We start from the raw sequence: 23,495 nt of genomic DNA on the forward strand, positions 1-23,495 counted from the left end.
CAGTAGAGGCTGCGAGGACTGGGCTGCAGTTCCTGCTCAGCCTGTGCAGGGGGCAGTAGAGGCTGCGAGGACTGGGCTGCAGTTCCTGCTCAGCCTGCGCAGGGGGCAGTAGAGGCTGCGAGGACTGGGCTGCAGTTCCTGCTCAGCCTGCGCAGGGGGCAGTAGAGGCTGCGAGGACTGGGCTGCAGTTCCTGCTCAGCCAGTGCAGGGGCAGTAGAGGCTGCGCTGGGGGGCGGCGGAGCGGAAGCGGTTGAGAGGAGCTGAGCTGAGGCGGCGAGCAGCTTCATCCTCCATCCCAACTGCGTCTAATTCATTCGGACCTGAAACCCTTGATCGCCCTGAAGGCGAACGTAAGTGTGAAATCTGCACCGATGGGGTCTTTTTTTTAAAAAAAACACGAAAATTAAATCTTCATTTACTTTAAGCCGGTGTCCAGGTCAGGTGTCTCTCGAGTGTGTAGGCCTCAACTCATCCTGAAGCAGAAATAAATGCCTCAGCTTTATAAAGTCACATGCTGCTTAATGCACTCAATATCTCCTTCTTAAACTTTAAATTTAATGTGTTCGTCGGTGTTGGCTTATCTTTTTTGATTGCAGCAAAATATTTTGCTTAAAAACTTCCAAACACAATTATTTACTTTTTAAATGTTTGATGCATTAAAAGTAAGCGCGTTTCAGGTAAATGCCTTTTAAAAATTGTATATATTAGCGGTTTTGGTGCGTCACGTTGCAAGTTGTGAAATGATTTGTGATCAAAGGCTGTGAATTCTGTCTGTCTGCTTATTTAAAAGGAGGGTTTTCAGTGCATTGGGTAGTGCCCCTGCCTCTGAGCCAGACGCTCTGGGTTTGAGCCCCATTCCAAAATTTGATGGCCCAGGAAGGTATATTCATAATGCGGTCAAACCGCAAAATCTGGACCCCACACAGCAGTGGAAGAGATTTCGGGACAGCCATATGATGGAAAGAAGATTGAGGCCTCTACCCATTGCAATCTGGGAGTTCAGAACACAATTAGTATTGCCACACAATGTGGACTCCATTGAGCTGTAACAGAAGCCATCCTGAGAAGTGATGAATGGTTTCACTTCTTATGTGTTGATAATTTTGCACCTTGATTTTTTGTGGCTTTTTTTTAAGGAAAAGAGATAATGGCAGATTAATAATATATTGTGTTAAGAGCATGGAAAAGCATTTTCAATAGATAATGTAATAGTTGATGTGATATGTTTCTTCTAATATAGCAAAATATCTTTCTAAACTTTAATTGTGATTGGAAGTTGTATGAGCTGTTTGGACAAGTGAATATTGTGTTGCCAGAGTCTTACCAGACCATAGGGATTGGTGGTGATTTAACCTGAGGGCCACCAGACCTCAGGTGAGGGAAGCAGTTGAGAAAGAAAGTTTCGTTCATGGTAACCTCAAACCGGTGATGGCAATTGAACCCACGCTTGGAAAGAAAACCACTATTTGAAGGGTTTATCTGATGCTCAGCTAGCACTTTGTATTTAGATTTCTGGCTCAAAATGGCATCCAAGAAGGATATAATTTCTCAGATCATTAGTACCTTGCCACAGACCTATCCATTTGATTTATGGAGCGTGTAGTTGGGTGCTCAGGTGTAGTGGGCTTCAATGAGACTGAATGTTTTCACTGTCTCAACAGTGGTATTTTGAAATGATTTTACAACATTAACTTGCTGCAAAGCATTTAACAATTTTGACATAGCTATTATGTGTTGATGCAGTGGCTCTGTAATTAAGTAATTAGGAATTAAAAGTACTTTGAGAATCAGTTTAATTCACTGTATTGAAGTGCCATTTTATATAATATGCTGGAGGTAGGTTTGAACAACAATCTCTCACCTATGAGTGACCAAACAACTATGTAACAAATTTAAAGGCAATTTGGGATGCGAAACAAATGCTGACATTACCAACAGGTTTTATATTCCCATGAAAGAATAAAATAAGTATTGTGAGTTGTAAGCGAGATGACAATACTTTTTTTTGACCACCTGTCCCATTCCTCTTGGGCAACTAGTAATTATTCCAAATTATTAAATGCGAAGAGTGCTAAATGCTGACAATGAGCCGACATATGGAATAGCACCATAATGTATTCCAATAATAATTCAATTCTTATTTCCGGTAGTGCATTTCGCGCTCACCAGTTGATAACAATGTTATATGCTTCTTCATTGCACTTACAATGAATAGAGGCAACTTTTTCAGTATTTAATTCTTATTGAAAGCTAGAGAAGATGGAAGAAGGAGCCTTGTGCTAGGCAGGTATGAAATCCCATTTGGTATTTTGGTAGCTTTGTGGGAAGATTTTTTTCCTGATTTATTTTGCATTTCTTATTGATTTGCTTATATTTTTTAAATATATGGTGTCATGCAGCTATTCTCCATTCAGAGTGAAGACAATGAGACGTGTGCTGATTTTTGCTGGTTTTTCATTTGGGTGGGTGCGACTGATCCACTTATTTGGAAGAGTTTCTTTCATTCCAAGTGAGAGGGGAAAGATATAAAAGAGACTTAAGGGGCAATTTTTTCACAGTGTGTGGTACGTGTATGGAATGAGCTGCCAGAGGAATTGGTGGAAGCTGGTACAATTGCAACATTTGAGAAGCATTTGGATGGGTATATGAATAGGAAGGGTTTGGAGGTATATGGGCCAGGTGCTGGCAGGTGAGACTGGACTGGGTTGGGATATCTGGTCGGCATGGATGGGTTGGACTAAATAGTCTGTTTCCATGCTGTACATCACTTTGACTGTATTGCCACTGGCTACAAAGAGCAAAAAAGCCTTGAGGCTGCAAGCTGGACCAATATATAATGTTCATGGGTTACTTTAGGCCTTGCTTATACCAGATGCAAACCTACCTTTGCCAGTCTAAAGTCATGTATTGCATATATAAAAATGAAAGTTAAGAGGTGTTGATTGAAATATCAGCTTGTTGGTTGTTAACAAGAAATATCTTTGTTTCAGACAACCATTTGATTGCCAAAATGACTTCGGCTTCTGTCTCTGACACATATACATCAGCTGATGCAACCTGCAGAGTCTCAGTGGAAAATGTTACCCAGGTAATGTGGGCATCAGAAGTTACTTTTGAATCTGTGACAATATCTGTACAGGCAGTCCCCAGGTTGTGTTTCGTTTCTGAATGTGACTGTAAGTTGATTTGCATGCAAGTCAAGACACAACTAATATAAAATATCTATTTGTAAGTATCACCGAATGTTTACATGTTGGATCCTTAAATTTAATATTAATATGGAATCTCGCTAATAAGTACAAGCATTCTTAAGATGTACATTCGTAGATCAGGAACCACCTATATGTTCAAAAATTAATAATTTATAGATGAGTCCTAATTGCGAAGTAAATGCTTGGGTTTCAGCTCCACCTAGTGGCTGGCTGAAGCTGCTGTGGGAAAGACATGGTTTGTGCATTTTTACTGTCCGTCACCTCACAGGCAATGGAACAATGCTTGAAGATGAAACAAAGTGGGCCAAATAAATGAAACTTAACTAAATGTTTTGCATTTTCAACTATAATTTGTATCTTTTATCAATTCACTAATGTACATCATGACAATCTATTCAATTATGGAAATGTTATTTTTGAAATCTGTTGATTTGGTTCCATGTTTCAATATATGGATGCACTTTATTTTTTTAAATGTTGCTAATTTTGAATTCATGAAATTACATGCAGCTAAATATTTTAGTACACACTACCCTCTGAGCTTTTATTTATCATTTTTATCCGCTGAAGTCTTATCCTGCTTCTAGCTTGAGGATTCTGGATTTAGGAAACTAGTACTTAAGAGCAGAAGTAAACCATTTGGCCCTTTAAGCTTGTTCTCACTATTCAATAAGATAATGACTGATTTGGTTGTTGTCTGGGCTTCAATTTCCTGTCTGCCCCTCATAACCCTTGACCCCCTTTTTTATTACCAATAATCTGTCTGACTCGGCCTTGAATACATTTATCGATGCAATCTCTCTTATCCTGTGAAGAAGAGAATGTCACATTCTAATCACCCTTTGAGAGAAACAGATTCCTCTAATCTCTTTATTAAAATGAAAACTTAAACTACGTCCCCTAGTTATAATCTCTCCCACATTTCCCAGCTTTTATGTGCTGTTCCACTTGGAATAAATCATATTCCATTTGCTTTCCTAATTTCCTGCTGTACCTTTGATTTGTGTACAAGGACACACAGATTCCATTGTCTGCGTTTTTGCATTTTCTCTCTGTTCTTTTAAAAAAGGCTAATGGTTTTCTATTCTTCCTGCAAAAATAGAAAAGTTTATTTTTTCTGCATGCTATAGCTTTTGCCAAAGTTTTGCTTGCTCAATCTATCTCTGTCACTTTACAGACTCTCGCTCTTGTTGACAATCATCTTTGCTGCCGATCTTGTTGTTATCCACAAATGTAATTACAATGCACTCATCCAAATCATGAACATAGATTATAAGTAGTTGAGGATTTAGCAATGATGTCTGTGACACAGTTTCATTTTGCCAAACAGAAAATGACTCATTGTCAGTTTACTGATAGCTTGGATAAAAAAATTGATTAGCTAATATGTTATCCCCCAAACCAGCTGTAATCTTGTGACCAGCTTTTGATGTGGTGCCTCATCAAATGCCTTGTGGAAGTCCAAGTACACCAGTTATATCTACTGACTTCACTTTTCCAAAAAGCTTTAGTACACTAGCTAAAACACATTTTCTCTTTCACAAAGCCATGATTGCTGTTTGACGTAGTGATATTCTGAATATCCTGCATAACCCTCGTAATGGACTCTAACACATCTTTGATGTTAAAATTCGCACAACACCAGGTGATAGTCCAACAAGTTTATTTGGAAGCATGAGCTTTCGGAGTGCTGCTCCTTCATCGGGTGGTTGTGGATTGTAAGGCACAGAATTCATAGTAAAAGTTTACGGTGATGAAAGAGCAGCGGTCCGAAAGTCAGTCCTTCCAAATAAACCTGTTGGCTATAACCTGGTGTTGTGATTTTTAACTTTGTATACACCAGGTCATCACCGGCACCTCCAAATCACATCTTCGATGATAGATGTTTGGCCTAACTGGCCTACAGTTTCTTCTTCCTCCCTCTCCTTGAAAAAAGGGGTTTGCCATTTTCAGTTTGGCTGGGACCTTCCAGAATTGAAGGAATTTCATCTTTTAAGATCCCAGGATGCAGACCATCCAGTTCTTTCAAGTTAAAGTCATCTTTCAATACATAACTAATGCTATCCTTGATCAATAAAGCCACATTGCCATCTTTTCTTAGCATCATTCTGATATACCCTTCAACACTGTCCAGTGTTCAGGTCCCAGCTTTGCTCACCTTTCAATCTTATCTTTATATTGCCAATTAGGTCATATGTATTTATCCATATCTGTTCTAAACAGTCACCCGATTGTTACAAATGCTGCATGCATGCTTTGCCTTGTCAGTTGGGACTATTTTACCTTTATGTATTCTATTTCTTCCTGTTACATTCTGGTAACCAATACCCAAATTGCTGTTCTGCTTTATTTCTTGTTGTCTTTACCATATGTTTTCTCACTTGATCCCTTCTGCTCCCTATTTAGTTTAAAGCTCTGTCCACTGCCTGGGTATTTGATTTTCCAGAACTATGGTTCAAGTGTATGCTGTCCCATGGGTACAGTTTTCACTTTCAGCAGTACCGTTTCCATACCCCATTAATGAAACTCACTTCTCCCACACCTATCTTTGAGGCATGTACTTATTTCTCTAATCTTATTTGCTTTACGCCAATTTGCTTGAGGCTTATTATCTTTTGAGAGTCAGCTTTTCTTATTTGGCCTCCAGCTATTCACACACCCTAAGCAGAGCCTCTTTCTTAGCTCTTTTGATATTATTGGTAGCGGCTTGTAACATGACATCTAGATCCTCCCCTCCTTACTACAGTTCTTCTGCAACCCAGAGCAGATGACCTAAACCTTGGGCAAGCACTGTAGCTGCCTGGACTCATGTTCTTAGATACAGTGAGCTTTGCCAATCCTTTTGACTGTAGTGTCCTCACAGATCATTGCATCCCTATTTTTCCCCTGTGTGAATGACTTGCTTTGCCATGGTGACTTGGTCAGTTCATTATCCACCCTGCAGCTCTTACTTTCATGCAAACAAATTGGAAGAAGCTCAGAAGCAGTTGAACAATTGCAAAGAGTAAATCTCATGTATATCCACCTCTGGGTCCCACTATCTGCCTCACTTATTGTCACATTCTCCTGTGCCCTACTACTGATCAAATCTAAGGAGTCTGACTAACTCTTGGACCAAAGTGTTCACATAACTTCTCCCTCAATACATTGCAATGCCTGAATGTACTTATTGAACAGTGTGTGGAATATTCATATGTATTGTCGACTCAGTTCTATGGGTTTTATTTGCTAGAAATCATCGAGTTCCAAAACATCAATGTCCCCCTCAGATAACTATTATCTGGCACGAAGGCGGACACTGCAGGTGGTGGTTAGTTCCCTACTAACTGAAGCAGGTTTTGACGCAGCAGAAAAGGCAGCTGTTGAAACACTGACTGAAATGCTGCAGAGCTGTGAGTAGAAAATAGTTGGCTTTGTTTAGTATTGTTCAGTTTTTAAAGCGATAGATAGTTCCATTAGTGCAAAGGTTATTTTATAGTCCAGAATTTTTTAATGGTTTGTTGATTTAGTTGTTAAAGATGGACTTTGTTTAACAAAGGACTGGAATCTCACAGAGTCAGCTGGGACATTGGAGTGGTTGTTAGGAGGCAGAGATCTTAAGACTGCATCTTGTTAATAAGCTACTATTAAGGAGGAAAATTATCTTGTTTCATACTTTTTGTCTTGGATCCTCTTAATAGAATCACTGAGGATTTGTTTTCAAATGGAGAACCTTTGATTTTTCTTTTAGCCCCAGCTGTGAGAATCCACACTAGAAACTCAAGCATGTCACAAACCACAATGTTTAAGCTGTAATTTTGTTATAAGTTTCTTAGGATTTTCTTGCCAACTTGGTGAAAGTTATAGCGGAAAATCTACCTTCTCCTGTGGGGTGCCATGTATTGTTGAGATTTCGAAGGTCACTTTTTCACATTTTAAAGCAAAATGTTAGTTATTTTTAAAAACCGTTCTCAATTGGTGTAAAATATTTGGCTTGAGAATTATTTTCTAAATGTTTTAATTCCGTTGTCCTCTTAGTTGCCCATGTGCTGTTCCCTGTCTCTGACCACCCCCACCCAACAAATCGTGCTCTATTTGTTCAATGATTCTATTTTACTTTGTAGTCGATTTGTACAAATTCAGCATTGCTTTAAATATCTTCAGTCACATCTGTAAGCAGCCTTAGTGTCATATGTTTGTTGGGTATGTCTTAAACTGTCATATTTACTTTTATAATAACCTAACCTGGGTATGTCGCAGCTGTGTTATCTTGTGAACAGAATCAGATATGTTTATGTCGTTGTCTCATGTACACCTGCAGTGTCCTCCATGGTGGACCGAGTTTGTTTTGAGACAAAGCTGACTCTGTAATTACTGGGCTGTACAATTGTGTCATATGGTGAAGACAAACCAATTTTGATGATTGTGTTCACATAATTCAATCGAAACGATCCATCTCCTCCTCCTCCCCCAGCCCCCCCGACCCATACTGATACAGGCTAACTGTGTGACCAGTCACCACCAGGATTCAGGTGAATAGAGTCTTCACAGCAGCATGAATCTTTATGATATTAAATCCTATTTTGTTGTCCAAGCCACACTGATTCAGGCATTGTCTGAATCTTATCTGAATCACTTGAGTTTGGAGTAAAGTTTCATAACTGAGACGCTGGCTTTTTCTGAACAGATTTGTCTGACCTGCAGAGTATCTTGAGAGGTCTCTGCCTTTTTCTCTGAGATATGGCAAAACCACTGCAAAAAACAGTATTCATATTGTTAAATTGACGAAACTGTAAAGAATATTATCATTCACCTGAATAATAGCGAATTAATTTAGTTTGTATTTTAAAGTTTTATTGGACAGTTTTATTAAGTAAGCATTGCATAATAGAGGAATAGAGAAGTATGTGCAATGTATTTTGCTCCTCAAACACCGTTTTATTTAAGTAGGAACTTCTTTTCTCCCCTAGATCTATCTGAAATTGGTCGAAGTGCTAAAGTATATTGTGAACATTCAGCACGAACTCAACCAACCTTGTCAGATATTGTGGTTACTTTGGCAGAAATGGGTATGTTCTATGTTGTGCTCAAGTGTTGACCTAGTTTGTTAAATTTACTGAATATTTTGTGCAACTTCTTAAACCACAAGAGCCCAAAGTTACAGCAGTGAGAAGTACTTAATTTGCAGGGTTATATTTCAAAATAAATTGGTACCAGTAGTTTAAATGTTTTGCAAGATAAATGTGCTTGTTGCAGTGAATATACATTGGCATTGCATCATTATCGATTTGATAATCATACTTTTTTAAAATTACGTAGCTAAAATGAAACTTTCCACTCGTATGATTTTATGATCATTGCGCAGACTGGTTTTGGTTTAGTGAACCCTTAGTGATATTTCTACTCTTTTTTTTAATAGCTGCAAATATGTAGCAAGCTACTTTCTATTCAGGATGTTGCACAACTCTTCACAGCCAATCGGTTGCTTTTTGTTGTCTGACAAAATTCTACATGCAACAGAACACGAGACAAATTAACAAATAGTAGTTTTCTGCCCTAATCTTTAATTGCTTCTTACCTAAGACATTCTAAAACTGGTCCAAATATGTTCAAGGATAGTACAGAAACTAGAACCAGATCTATTGTAGCCTCTTGACCACGGAACGGGATTAGAAATCAAAAAGAAATTAGTTCAAATTCTGTAATGGCAGTTGTGAAATTGAATTCAAAATATCTGTTCATATATGCCCAATCCCCAGCAAATGTGCTGAATTACAAAAACCCAACTGGCTCACAGGAATGCGCCAGGGAATTTATACTTGGTTTGACCTGTGTAGATGTGAGTAATTCATGATGCACTGAGGGATAGGTGATTTTAAAAACTTTCTTTATCATGTCACCAACATTCCAAGGCAATTTTTTAAAACTGTTTTTGCCACTTTGTACTAGATTGCAATTGTAGTTTTGGTCAGCCAGTTTGGTTGGTTATTTTTTGACCAGATTCAAAATAAGGTTTGTACTCTTCTTTCTAGAAAATTGCAGTAACTCAATTCCGTACTGCACCACTGCTGTGATAGCTTGGCTGTTTCACTTTCTGTGCTACTGAATCTTGCGGTCTTTCAGCAAACTTGATAAATGGTGTTGAATTGCAGTTTTGTGCCTGCTGATTTGAGTTACTGAAGAATTTGCTGAGAGTATGGCCAGCTGTCCTTTGTTTTGATTTTTATACTCTTATTCTTCAGGTTTTAATGTGGATAATATTCAGGCTTACGCCAAGCGATCACAGAGAATGGTTATTACAGCTCGTAAGTATGTTTGCACCAAATGTGAGTTGTAGAGTATTACGACCTTTCAACACTAGGGAAGGGATTGTGTAAAAAAAAAAGCTGCTGTTCAGCGGAGAAAGAGATCTATTGCATCACATTAGGAATTCTGAGTTTGTCACTGAATAGATTTGACCCCAGGAACTCTCGAATCCTTCAAGTAAAATTGAGAATTGAACTTCGATTAGAAATTGCATGCTGACTACAGGAGACAAAAAAAACCCAGTTTTTTTTCATTTTGTTATTTTGAATTTTTTATTACTTATAACCATTTCATTTTATCTCGTTATTTTATACATGCTCTCCCAAAAGTCTTAAACTAGGTTGTATTTTATTTTGCTTTTTTTAATGTGGCTTCACTCCTTTCTTGATCATCTTAGAATCAAAAGTATCAAGGATTATATTATCAGCCTGATAATTATGGTGTCTTCGGGTCTTCTCCAACCTTTAGTTTTATTTCCTACTACTAATTATATGCCCAATGCTTATTTGCAGTATCTTCTGCAAGCAAAAGGTCATTTGCAACCTGTGTCAAAATGACAGTGGATGTCACTCTTTCACCATTGACTCTGCTGATGTTAGTTTATCTGCCAATCTAATGTTAAACCCATGATGAGTATTACAATTCTACAGTGCCACTTAAGTTGCATTTTATCCACTTTCCTGGTGTACTCAGCATTCCTGTTATATTTTTTCTTGATAATCTTTGATTATACTTCCTGAAAGCATTTAAAGATAATTGTAGTACTGTCAGTTGCAAGTAATTTGCCAAGATACCATCGACATCACCTTACAAACCCATGACCTTTACTAGGGCAAAGAGCGTATGGGAATATTGCCACATGCAAGTTCCCCTCCAAGCCGCATTAACTGCTGATCCATTTCCAAATCATGATGATGTCTCTGGGTTAAAATCCTGGAATTGTCTTCCAAATGGCACTGTGGGTGTTCTTACATCACAGGACTGCAGTGGTTCAAGAAGATGGCTCACCTTCTCAAGGATAAAGTTAAAAATCGCACACCAGATTATTGCCCAACAAGTTTATTTAGAAACACTAGCTTTCAGAGTGCTGCTCCTTCAGCTACCTGATGAAGGAGCAGTGCTCCGAAAGTGCAAAGCTCTGAAAGCTAGTGCTTCTAAATACTGTAAACCTGTTGGGCTATATCTTGGTGTTGTGATTTTTAACTTTGTCCACCCCAGTCTAACACCAGCTCCTCCACATCATGGCTTCTCAAGCATGGTTAGGAAAGAAGAATAAATGCTGACTTAGTCAGTAAGGCCTGCACCCTGTGAAAGAATAAATAATTTAAAAATCTGGCATTTGTGAAGAAATCAATTTAAGGGACTAAGAATATTGTACAAAAGGTATAATTTTGAAAATGCATTTTTCCTGGAAACATGTAATTAAAATGTATCAATGTTGATATAAATATTTATTAAGTTAGCTAATTTTATGTTAGTTTCTTAATTTTGCTCTTAGTATTGTTAATATGGATAGGCTTTGACAAATGAGAAGCTTCATGTCTCCATCAGCCCTTACTAATTTGGCTATAAGAACTTGTCAAACTGCTCTGCATCTGGAAGTGGACTGATGTTTATTTAGTGTGTATGCATTAGATTGGCTATTGTTACAGAACATTTCTGGAGGCATTGATGCCATTCACAGTTTTTAAGTAAAATGCAGAAAAGAAAACCACACCCAGCTTGATTTGTTTCCCACTGATTGGATTCCTTTTGCCAAGAAGCTTATTACATTACCAGCGCAGGGCAGCCATTGAGCATGCAACTTTTCACTTACAACTTTCTGCGCTAATGTTCTTTGCCCATCTTTCCTAAACATTGGTTGTGTTATCATGTCTAATAACACCCCTCGAGTGAATCAGTTGGGTGATCGATCTTCTTTTGTGTGTATGTGATCACAAGTGGGATATTTGACATTTATCCTGACCCACTCCTCAACCAATGTCTATACATATATACTCTGTTACTGGCCCGGATCTTATTTGTTTGTATTATTACTTTCCAGTGTGAAATCTGTTAAAATACCAAACATGCTTTTTGAAGGTGGTGGGACAGAACAGAAATTCAAGAATAGTAAAGCCAGTTGTAATTGTATACCCTGCTGAGGTAGTGATCAATTTATAATTTTCTTTTCCCTTTAAGCTCCTGTTACTAATACTCCGGCACCCCCCAGAGCACTTTCTACAGGACAGAAGAGAACACACCCTTCGTACATCCCAGGACATTTTCCAGAGTTCCCTGATCCTCACACCTATATAAAGACACCTGTAAGTGCAAAGCTATATGTTTGGCATTGTGTCCTGCCTCACATCTTTAAGAGTTTAGTAAGCAACATAACCAATCACAAATTTGAGGGTTGATTTGAAATTCTGAAATTTATGGCTTGGTCTGTGGATGTAAAAGGCTTGTGTGTGCCACTATGTTAATGCAAGACTCAATTTGCAGAAGAAGCACTAGTTTGGGGAGGAAGCAATGAAAGGGCAGCAATAAAGTGAATTAAAAAGTGGGCATTTTAAATTATGTTTGAAATATTTAACTTGAATGAAAAGAGAGCAGAGTTTTGTGAAGTTGTTAAAGCAAAATTAAGAGCATTCTGCATATTTGAAATTAAAAAATCCAGAACAGAAAACTCCGATTAGAGTTAGCTACATCTCAAAAAAACAACTGATTGAACTAGATTTTGTAGTAGCAGGGCGGCTTCTTTCACATATTGCATAGCAAACGTCTGAGCAGGTAATAGTGCAGCAAGACCTGCGTGAACAAGGCAAGCAACCATGTAACTCTTAGGTGGTCAGATTGAAGGATTGAGAAACAACAAAGTACAAAGGGATCTGGGAGTGCTAGCCGAGGCTTCTCTAAAGGTAAACATGCAGGTTGAGTCTGTGATTAAGAAAGCGAATGCAATGTTGTCATTTATCTCAAGAGGGTTGGAATATAAAAGCACTGTTGTGCTACTGAGACTTTATAAAGCTCTGGTTAGGCCCCATTTGGAGTACTGTATCCAGTTTTGGTCCCCACACCTCAGAAAGGACATACTGGCACTGGAGCGTGTCCAGCGGAGATTCACATGGATGATCCCTGGAATGGTAGGTCTAACATACGAGGAACGGCTGAGGATCCTGGGATTGTATTCATTGGAGTTTAGAAGATTAAGGGGAGATTTAATAGAAACTTACAAGATAATACAGGGCTTGGAAAGGGTAGACACTAGGAAATTGTTTCCGTTAGGCGAGGAGACTAGGACCCGTGGACAGCCTTGGAATTAGAGGGGGTAAATTCAGAACAGAAATGCGGAGACATTTCTTCAGCCAGAGAGAGGTGGGCCTGTGGAATTCATTGCCGCAGAGTGCAGTGGAGGCCGGGACGCTAAATGTCTTCAAGGCAGAGATTGATAAATTCTTGATGTCACAAGGAATTAAGGGCTACGGGGAGAATGCGGGTAAGTGGAGTTGAAATGTCCATCAGCCATGTTTGAATGGCGGAGTGGACTCGATGGGCCAAATGGCCTTACTTCCACTCCTATGTCTTAAGGTCTTATGGACTTAGAAGGAATTGTGAATTAGGTGGGTAAATCCAAAGAAAGGAAAAGAAAGCTGGGATTTGACAAGGATATTATTAAGCTGAAGAAAATTCAAAAGAGATTTATCAGAATGTTGCCTGGAATGGAGGGTGAGAATTATAAGGAGAGGCTGAGTATACTAGGACTTTTTTCACGAGAGCGTAGGAAGTTGAGAAGTGACATTAAAAGTTTATAAAATCATCAGTGATATTGATAAGGTGAATTGCAGGTGTGTTTCTCTAGGGTGAGGGATTTCAAGATTTGGAGCATATTTTTAAGGTGAGAGGAGTAAACATTTATAAGAAAATTTAATTGGGGCAATTTTTAACACAGCAGTTTGTGTGTGGAATGACCTTCCCGTGGTGGGTGCAGGTGGAGTTACAACAGATAAGTACATGAATAAGAAATATTTTGAGGGATACGGACCAAGAGCAGGCAGGTGGAACGAGCTTAGTTTGGGATTATGGGCACCATGGACTCGTTGGACTAAAGGCTTTATTTCCATGCTCGCTGACTCTATTTTTCTTGAAAATCATTTAAAATTTTTCCACCTAAGAGCTCAAACAATACCTGAAGGAATGAAACTCCACACTTGCCCATTGCTTCAGGTTGATGACCTACTATCAGAACATAGGTTGGTGTTTTAAATTGTTTTGATTAAAAAATCAGTTTAACCCCATTTGAGTTTTGAGAAATTGCAGATTAGCGCCATTAGGACAAATCTGTTTATCAATTTTTAAAGTGTATTTGTTTTAAGCAAGTGTGATTTTTAACCATTTTGTTTGATATTTGATGAGGTCAGGTAGTTGTATAGATTAAAAGAATTCCAGGCAACTAAATCGAGCCCAGATATGATATTGTTCAGAACATTGGCAGGGAGAAGATAATAAAATGTGTATACTTAAGTACATTTTCCTCTGTTGTTAGACAATCAGAGAGCCAGTTTCTGATTACCAAGTGCTGAGGGAGAAAGCTGCGTCCCAGAGAAGAGATGTGGAGCGAGCTTTGACCAGGTTTATGGCCAAGACAGGAGAGACTGAGAGTCTGTTTAAAGATGATGTCTCAACATTCCCATGTAAGCTTGTAGTCTTTACTTTTGAACAAAATTACTTTGGTAGAAGAAGGCATGTTTCTTTGGAAGAGAGCAGATGGAGAAAAGGGTACTGCATGGTCTGAGACTCTCCCACAAAGGGAAATAACCTCTCCACATCTATACTTCCAAGTCCCCAAAGAATCTTGCAAGTTTAAATAATGTTATCTTTCATTCTCCTAAACACTAATGAATACAAGTCCAACCTACCAACCTCTCCTCATATGACAGTCCCACCATACCTTGGATCAGCCTAATGAACCTTCTCTGGGCTGCCTCTAATGCCAGTTATAAAGAACAAAGAAAATTTACAGCCTGGGAACAGGCACTTCGGCCCCTCAAGCCTGAGCTGATCCAAATGTACTATCTAAACTTGTCAGTCAATTCTTAAGCATTTGTATCCCTCTGCTCCCCATCTACCCACCTACTCATGCATGTGGCCAGATGCATCTTAAATGAATCTACTGCCTGCCTCTACCGCCTCTGCTGGCAATGCATTCCAGACGCCCGCCACCCTCTGTGTAAAGTACTTGCCGCGTGTATTCCTTTTAAATTTTCCACCTCTCACCTTGAAAGCGTGACCTCTCGTTATTAAATCCTTCACCCTGGGAAAATGCTTGTCTCTATCCACCCTATGTATACCCTTCATGATTTTGTAAACCTCAATCAAGTCCCCCCCAATCTCCTTTTTTTCTAGTGAAAATAAACCTAATCTACTTAACCTCTCTTCATAGCTAGCACCTTCCATACCAGGCAACATCCTCGTAAACCTTCTGTGCACCCTTTCCAAAGCATCCACATCCTTTTGGTAATGTGGCGACCAGAACTGTACACAGTTATCTATTTCCTTAGATAAAGGACCTAAACTGTTGACAGTATTCCAGCTATGGACTTAATAGTACCTTGTGTAGTTTTAGCAATGCCTCCCTGTTTTTATACCACGTTTCCTTCAAAATAGAAAATCAGCATTTGCCTTTCCATTACTTGGTAAAATTGTTTGTGAGCTTTTAATGATTTATGCACAAGGACTCCCAAACCCCTCTCTGCTATTTTTCTGTAGTTCTTTCTTCATTTAAGTAATATTCAGCTTCTATATTCTTACTGCCAAAGTGCATCATATTTGCTGACATTAATCTGTCTACCAAAATTTTGCCCATTAGTGAAGCCTGTCTATATTCCTCTGTAGACTTTGTTTCATCCTCACCACTTGCCTTCCTATCTATTTTTGAGTTGTCTGCAAAGTTGACTATATTACATTCAATTTCTTATACAAATCATTAATATATGTTGTAAATAAATGTGGTCCTTCCATTTGTTACAGGTTGCCAACCTGAAAATATCCCATTACCCCATCCTATCATTTAGCCAGTCCATGCTAATATACTATTTCTAATACTATGGGCTCTTAGCTTATTAGAGTACCGCACATTAGACTACTTTTCAAATCCCTTCTAAAAATCCAAGCGTATTTCATTTCTGCTTACCCTTTATGGATAGGGTAAATAGATAAGGTCTTTTACCTGGGGTGGGGAAGTCCAGAACTAGAGGGCATAGGTTTGGGATGAAAGGGAAAAGATTTTAAAGGGACCTAAGGGCACCTTTTTCATGCAAATCGAAGGGTCTGTTTTCATGCTGTATGTCTCTATGCTTCTATCTATCTTGTTTGTTACCCTCAATGAATTCTCATAAATTTGTCAGGCATGGTTTCCCTTTCATGAACCTATGCTGACCCTGCTTGATCATATTATGTATTTCTAAGTGCTCTGCTTTTCCATTGTTTATTATAATATCCTTAATATTTTCCCAATACCAGATATTAAGCTAATTGTCTTTTAGTTCCCTGTTATTGTCTCCACTTCTTAAATAACAGAATGGGCCAAGTGCTCTCTTTCTGACTTTGTGATTGTAAATGTCTGTCACGTTTAAAAAATGTTGATTAAAAAACTTGAGTAGTTTGCAGTGTAAAATCTCTCTGTACCAATATTTTATAAAGTATAATTGTGTTCATTGTCCAACTATAAATAACTAAAAATCTGATGCATAATCTCTGAAATTGTTTTTATTTAAATATTCTTTTTTCACTCTTTTAAAGTGATTGCTGCGCGAACGACTACAATTCCTTACCTAAATGCCTTGCTACCATCTGAGCTTGAGTTGCAGCAGATGGAGGAGACAGATTCCTCAGAACAGGATGATCAGACTGATACAGAGAACCTTACACTAAATATGAACTCGGTATGTTTTAAATATGCTTTACAGTTTTTTCACAATGTTGACAATGTAGATTATTTACTTATGCAAAGGTTTTACAACTAGCTGTCACGCCGTTCCACCTTATGGGTGAAATAGCCTTGGATTTAGAGCTTTTTTGCCATTTGTCGGATATTTAATTGAACAGAATAATTTAGCTGTGTATCTTTGAGCAACCTTAATAGATACTTTTCAGCCATTCTTTAAGGGCTATCTACTGAGACAAACTTTTAACCATTGTTTGTGGTCTCTCCTAATGTGGCTTGTTATAAATGTTTGTGTGCTAACACTCAAAGTGCTATGGGAATGAATGTGCTAAATAAATTCAAGTAGGCAGTCATAGAGATGTACAGCTTGGAAACAAACCCTTCAGTCCAACCCATCCATGCCGACCAGATATCCCAACCCAATCTAGTCCCACCTGCCAGCACCCGGCCCATATCCCTCCAAACCCTTCTTATTCATATATCCATTCAAATGCCTCTTAAATGTTGCAATTGTACCAGCCTCCACTACTTCCTCTGGCAGCTCATTCCACACGCATATCACCCTCTTCATGAAAAAGTTGTCCCTTTAGGTCTCTTTTATACCTTTCCCTTCTCACCCTAAACCTATGCCCTCTAGTTCTGGACTCCTTGAGAAAAGACTATGCCTATTTACCCTATCCAGGCCCCTCATAATTTTGTAAACTTCTATAAGGTCACCCCTCAGCCTCTGACACTCCAGGGAAAACAGCCCCAGTCTGTTCAGCCTCCCTATAGCTCAAATCCTCCAACCCTAGCAACATCCTTTTAAATCTTCTCTGAGCCCTTTCAAATTTCACAACCTCTTTCTGATAAAATGTGATTTAAACCCACATCGATATATACCAAAATTGTGAAGAGAACACTTGGGCAATGAACCTAATCAAATTTAGAAAATGGCAAATCAAATATAATGTGGAAAAATGCAAAGTTCATTTTGGAAGGAAGAGCAAATGAACAATATCTTTTAAATGGTGAAAAACTGAGGAAAGCTGCAATACAAAGGGACTTGGGGGGTACTTGTGCATAAAATACATAAATCTAACAGCTAATCATGAAGGCTAATGGAATGTTGACCATATTTAAAGGGAGGAATTGGGTACCGCAGCTACTGGAGACGAGGCACTGCTGCCTCACATCACCAGGGACCTGGGTTTGATTCCTGCCTCCACACAGACTGTGCAAACTCCACACAGACATTTTCCCCGGGTCTGCATGGGTTTCCTCTGGGTGCTCCGGTTTCCTCCCATAATCCAAAGATGTGCAGGTTATGCTAAATTACCCATAGTCTTGGGTGCATTGGTCAGGGTAAATATAGGGTAGGTGAATGGGTCTGTGTGGGTTATTTTTCGGAGGGTTGGTGTGGACTTGTTGGGCTGAAGGGCCTGTTTCTATGCGATAGGGAATCTAATCTAATCTAATTAGAGTAGTGCTGGAAAAGCATAACAGGTCAGGCAGCATCCGAGGAGCAGGAAAGGCTGATGAAGGGCTTTTGCCCGAAATGTCGATTTTTCCTGCTCCTCGGATGCTGCCTTAACTGCTGTGGTTTTCCAGCACCATTCTAATCTTATTTAAAGGTAGTTTGAGTATTAGAGTAGGGAAGTCTTACTATAGCTCTACAAGATGCTGGTGAGACCATGTGGAGAACTGAGTGCCATTTGTCACCCTTATTTAAGGAAAGATACCATTTCATTCAATGCAGTTCAGAGAGCGTTCACTAGGATGATCCCTGGTATGGGAGGGATGGTCTTAGGAGCAAAGGCTAAGCAGGTTGGGACTCTACCTCTCATTCTTCTGAACTCTAGTGAGTATAATCTCATTGAAACACAGGACTCTTAAGGGGCTTGGCAGTATAACTGCTGAGAAGTAACTTGCCCGCATGGGAGGGTTTTGCACCAAATGGCATAGTCATAGAATAAAGGGGTGCCAATTTAAGACTACAATGAGGAGGATTTTTTTCTGAGAGTTCACAATCTTTGAAACTCCTTGCCACAGAGTCCGTTGGAGATAGAGTCCTTGTTCATATTTCTTGTGGTCTTATGATCTAAGAATTTTAAACCTCAATACTTCACATCACTATATACTGTGGAGAAGTACATGGAAATTAGGGAAGTTGGGAAAATAAGTACTGATGTCTTGAAAAGTGTCCATCTAACAGAAGAGATGCTGGAGGTTTTAAAATGCATAAAATAAATCCCTAGGATCTGCTCAGGTTTATCGCAGATCTTTGTGGCAAAACGGGAAGTGTTGTTGGGCCTGTTGCTGAGGTATTTGTATACCTGTAATCACCAGCTGCAGATGAGGTGATGGGAAGCTGGATGGTGGCTAATGTGCTATATTTAAGAAAGGTGGTAGGGAAAACTCAGGCAACGATGGATCATTGAGCCTGAAGTCAGTGGTGACCAGCGGTGGTGACCAGGATTGGTGCTGAGTCCACTGTTTTTTGTCATTTATGTAAATTATTTGGATGTGAATCCAGGAGATATGGTTAGTAAGCTTGCACATGATACCAAAATTGGTGGTGTAGCGGGCAGCAAAGAAGGTTATGTCCGAGTGCAGTGGGACCTTGATCAGATGGGCCAATGGACTGAGGATTGGTCAATGGAATTAATTCAGATAAATGAGGTATTCCATTTTGGAAAGTCAAACCAGCGCAGGACTTCTACAGTTAATGGTAGGGCCCTGGGGAGTGTTACTGAACAAAGAAACCCAGGGGTTCAGGTCCATAGTTGCTTGAAAGTGGAGTCTCAGGTAGACAGTTTTGAAAATGTTTGGAATGCTTGCCTTCGTTGGTCAGTGCATTGAGTGTAGGAGTTGGCACATCATTACAGGACATTGGTGTGGCTACTTTTAGAATACCGTGTACGATTCTGGCCTCCCTAATATCAGAAAGATGTTGTAAATCTTTTCTGAATTTTTAACTTTAACAAGGATGTTGCTGAGATTGGAGGGTTGAAGCTCAAGGGATAGATTAGATGAGATTACTTACAGTGTGGAAACAGGCCCTTTGGCCCAACAAGTCCACACCGACCCACCGAAGTGCAACCCACCCAGACCCATTCCCCTACATTCACCCTTTCTCCTAACACTATGGGCAATTTACCATGGCCAATTCACCTAACCTGCACATTTTTGGACTGTGGAAGGAAACTGGAGCACCCGGAGGAAACCCACACAGAAACAGGGAGAATGTGCAAACAGTCACCTGAGGCGGGAATTGAACCCGGGTCTCTGGCGCTGTGAGGCAGCAGTGCTAACCACTGTGCCATCCACGATATGCTGAATAGGCTGGGGCATTTTTTCCTGGAGCATCAGAGGCTGAGGGGTGACCTTCTGGAGGCTTATAAAATCATGAGGGGCATGGTTCGTGTGAATAATCATAGTTTTTTTTCCCCCCAAGATAAGGAAGTCTAAAACGAGAGGGCATATGTTTAAGTTGAGGGGGAAAATATTTAAGAGACCTGAAGGGCAACTTTTTCCACACAGGGTGGTGCATATATGGAAATAACTGCGAGAAGAGTTGGAGGAGGTGGGGACAATTTTATAACAATTGAAAGGCATCTGGATAGGTACATGAATGGGAAAGGTTTAGAGGGATATGGACCATTTGCAGACTCCTTGGGACTAAATCGGTTTAAGATATCTGTCGTGGGCAAGTTGGACTGAAGGGTCTGTTTCTGTGCTGTGTCACTCTTAACTCTATAAAATAATATTATTGACGGATATCATTGATATTAGAGTCAAATGACATTATCACAATGCTCGTTGAGGCAGAGGCTAGTTGAAGCATCAGTAATGGTAAATGCAGCAGATCCAGGATCAATTAGAGGTAGTCCTCTTTTTTTTATGGCAGTGTTTTGCTGTTTCTTTCAAAAGATCCCAGCCCAAAATTTGATGAGGCCCCATTCTGTTAACCATTTTCTGGTTAAGTTGTTTGGGCTTCAATACAACCACTGTTATTGGACGAGCATTCTGCCTTTGACCTGTCTCTTTATCACAGGTGAAAGCAGTATTGCCTCTTTGGATAATCTTTCATGAGTAAATTTTAAATATTGACTTTTTTAATGTATGTTAATAGTCCTTTGTTATTATTTGATCATGGACAAATTTGAATAATAATGAAATATCAAGTTGAAGGCTTGATTGATGTTTGCTTGTCTCGTTGCGTGATAGTTCTCCACTCTGTAATAAGGCTATTGCATTGTATTATTTCCCAGGTAGTTTTATTGTCTTTTGTTAATTTAAAGTATGTTCAAAACTATTACTATTAAAGGACAGAAAAGTGGAAATATTCCTCAATGCTGACTGAATTCAAAGTGCAAACTAATGAGTCATTTCTTTGCAATGTTGGCCATGTTAAATGTTAATAACAAAGCACTTTTTTTTTACTAGGATGAAATGTCTGCTGAAAAGGAAAATACCATGTTGCAACAAAGCTCAGGGTTATCTAACAGTAAGAATAGTGAAGAGCCGATGATTGACAATCCATATCTAAGACCAGTCAAAAAGCCCAAGATCCGTAGGAAGAAATGATATTCTGGAAACAATGCAAGAATGATTTGAGTGAATGCTACGCATTGTAATAACACAGCTATTTGAACTGAAGAAAAATGTTGATTTGAAAACTGTCTTCATCATTGTAAAATATGAAAAAGGAATCTCAGATCTAATGGAGTCATGGTTTTTAATCCTGGAAGATATCTTACCATAACCAGGCCGATTTGGTAGCCATGACATCTGGATAACCTGTACTTGAAGCCAGAATCTGTTGCATTTCTGTTCTGGTGGAGCAAACACACTTCTGTTGCTAGTTTTAAAAACTATTTGAACTTCATTGCAGTGCAGCTTATGAACATCTTAAGATCTTTGGTCACATCGCATAGATGAAGGCACACATTCAAGTGTGGTAACAATGACTATTTCTTCAACGTGACAGTTTGCAGTGGCAGTTATTTATTGTTGATTTTCCTGTTCATTGTAGATTATTTGCAGGTTCAACCAAAGAAAGGGTTTTTATAACACTTCACAACTCACATGTTGTATGGCTTGGCCCTCTTCATTACAATATTTTTCACACTATTTGCCATTGCAGCTGGTTACAGAATCTTTAAGCATTACAGCTGTCCCATAAACATGTTGTGTGCAGCAGTTATACAGTTTAATGTATATAAATATTTCTTCTGGTTTAAAAAAATAAATCTTGTTGAACTATTTAACAAAGTACTTTGGACTACAGGCTGATGCTTATTTACCTTAACTGATAAATTTCATCAATGCAAAAATGCATTTGTTCACAGCGGCAAATGCAGCCAATGGAGTAGAGATTGAACCATGGCTTTAACTAAGTAAATCAGCTGACCGCATGCAACTGACACAAGGGATCGTATGCTGAGTTGTGAGCTAGAATAACACGTTCTTTAGTTGGTGGAGGGGGGATGATCAAGAGAGGTGCTGACATTAAAAAATTAGCAAAAGACAGTGGTAAGCTGGGAGAAAATAAAATGTTAGATTTGAAGAAATGCCATTTAGAATTGAATTAAGTTTTTGAGCAGTGCAGTTATTTAAAGCAAAATCATTCAAACAGTCATGAAGATTTGATTTTATTCTTCAAGAACTTGAGACATGTTGTGGGAGCCCTTAAATTATGAAGCAGCACAAAGATACCTGACCTTTAACTGCTTTTTTTTTGTCCTCTCTGAGGATGCAGTTCATTTGGGTTTGGCTTTGGTGTTTGTCTGTGGTCATTTCTACTATGCAGGTTTATACAAATACCAGTGGAAGTATTCCTCAAGGAATGGATAACTGACAGAATACCTGCAGAATTTTGCTTCTGTTTCTCATCAGGAAATCTATTCCATATATTGATCACTACTGTTTATAAAAAAAACTTTCCCTGATGTTAGTTCTAAATTGGCATCTTACAGCTTGAACCTACTCTGCAATTTAATTTAGTTATTTCTTGATTTACTACTTCCTTAATATAGTAAGGTCACTTCAGATGTTATTTCTCTATTCTGAAGAATCCAAGTTCCATTTAAAGTAGAAGATATGTAGGTAACCTTTCGGAACCACTCTCAAAGGTAGAAATAGCTATTTCAAGATTGTCACCCACAGCCTGTTGACAGTCTGTTCCTCAGCTGCATCAACTTGGTTCAGGTGGTGTTGTTTATACCTTTTGAATTAAAATGTGAACATTCAGTTCTGAGTAGGAGTTGGATGCCATTCTCTGAACTATTGGTGGCAGTAATTTTAGAATGGTGCATTATTGGCATTGTCTTAATGAAATATTTCACTGACCTGTTATCTGGACATGGAAGGGCACAGTTTGAAGAATGACAAGTTTCTTTTATCATGATCAGTATTGACATAGTGTTAAGGGTTTAGATGGAGAGGAATTTGTTAAGCATGTACAAAACCTTTTTTGATTCAGTATGTGGATGTACCTACTAGAGAAGTTGCAAAACTTGACCTACTCTTGGTGAGTGAGGTTGGGAAGGCAACTGAGGTGTCAGTGGGGGAGCATTTTGGGGCCAGTGACCATAATTCTATTAGTTTTAAAATAGCGATGAAAAGGATAGACCAGATCTGAAAGTTGAAGTTCTAAATTGGAGGAAGGCTAATTTTGACAGTATTAGGCAAGAACTTTCAAAAGCTGACTTGGGACAGATGTTTGCTGGTAAGGGGATGGCTGGAAAATGAGAAGCCTTCAGAAATGAGATAACGAGAATCCAGAGAATGCATATTCCTGTTCGGGTGAAAGGAAGGGCTGGTAGATAACGGGAATGCTGGATGACTAAAGAAATTGAGGGTTTGCTTCAGAAAAAGTTGGAAGTGTATGTCAGGGATGGACAGAATAGAATGAGTGAATCCTTAGAGTATAAAGGCAGTAGGAGTTTACTAAGAGGGAAATAAGGAGAGCAAAAAGGACGCGATAACTTCGGCAAATAGAGTTAGGGAGAATCTACAGTGTTTTTACAAATACATTAAGGACAAAAGGGTAACTTGGGAGAGAATAGGGCCCCTCAAAGATCAACAAT

The 23,495-nt window shown here is 39.0% G+C and overlaps 1 protein-coding gene across 1 annotated transcript; it reads left to right on the forward strand.

The window, feature by feature from the left end:
- Window positions 1-233: 233 nt before the first annotated feature.
- Window positions 234-21,678, forward strand: taf8 (TAF8 RNA polymerase II, TATA box binding protein (TBP)-associated factor). Its single transcript, XM_060845087.1, has 9 exons — window positions 234-350; window positions 2,991-3,088; window positions 6,445-6,604; window positions 8,162-8,260; window positions 9,434-9,496; window positions 11,679-11,803; window positions 14,023-14,170; window positions 16,278-16,420; window positions 20,851-21,678. The coding sequence occupies exons 2-9, from the start codon at window positions 3,011-3,013 to the stop codon at window positions 20,989-20,991; spliced, it is 957 nt and encodes a 318-aa protein (XP_060701070.1). The 5' UTR covers window positions 234-350; window positions 2,991-3,010; the 3' UTR covers window positions 20,992-21,678.
- The last annotated feature ends 1,817 nt before the right edge of the window (window positions 21,679-23,495 follow it).

The sequence above is a fragment of the Hemiscyllium ocellatum genome, chromosome 26, assembly GCF_020745735.1.
Source record: "Hemiscyllium ocellatum isolate sHemOce1 chromosome 26, sHemOce1.pat.X.cur, whole genome shotgun sequence".
In the NCBI taxonomy this organism is placed as follows: Eukaryota; Metazoa; Chordata; class Chondrichthyes; order Orectolobiformes; family Hemiscylliidae; genus Hemiscyllium; species Hemiscyllium ocellatum.

Excerpts from the sequence above, each read along its gene's own strand:
- taf8 (XM_060845087.1), top strand. The coding sequence starts at position 3,011 with ATGACTTCGGCTTCTGTCTCTGACACATATACATCAGCTGATGCAACC. Across the intron at positions 3,089-6,444 it reads CAGTGGAAAATGTTACCCAG|AAATCATCGAGTTCCAAAAC; the intron begins GTAATGTGGGCA and ends TTTATTTGCTAG. Across the intron at positions 6,605-8,161 it reads GACTGAAATGCTGCAGAGCT|ATCTATCTGAAATTGGTCGA; the intron begins GTGAGTAGAAAA and ends TTTCTCCCCTAG.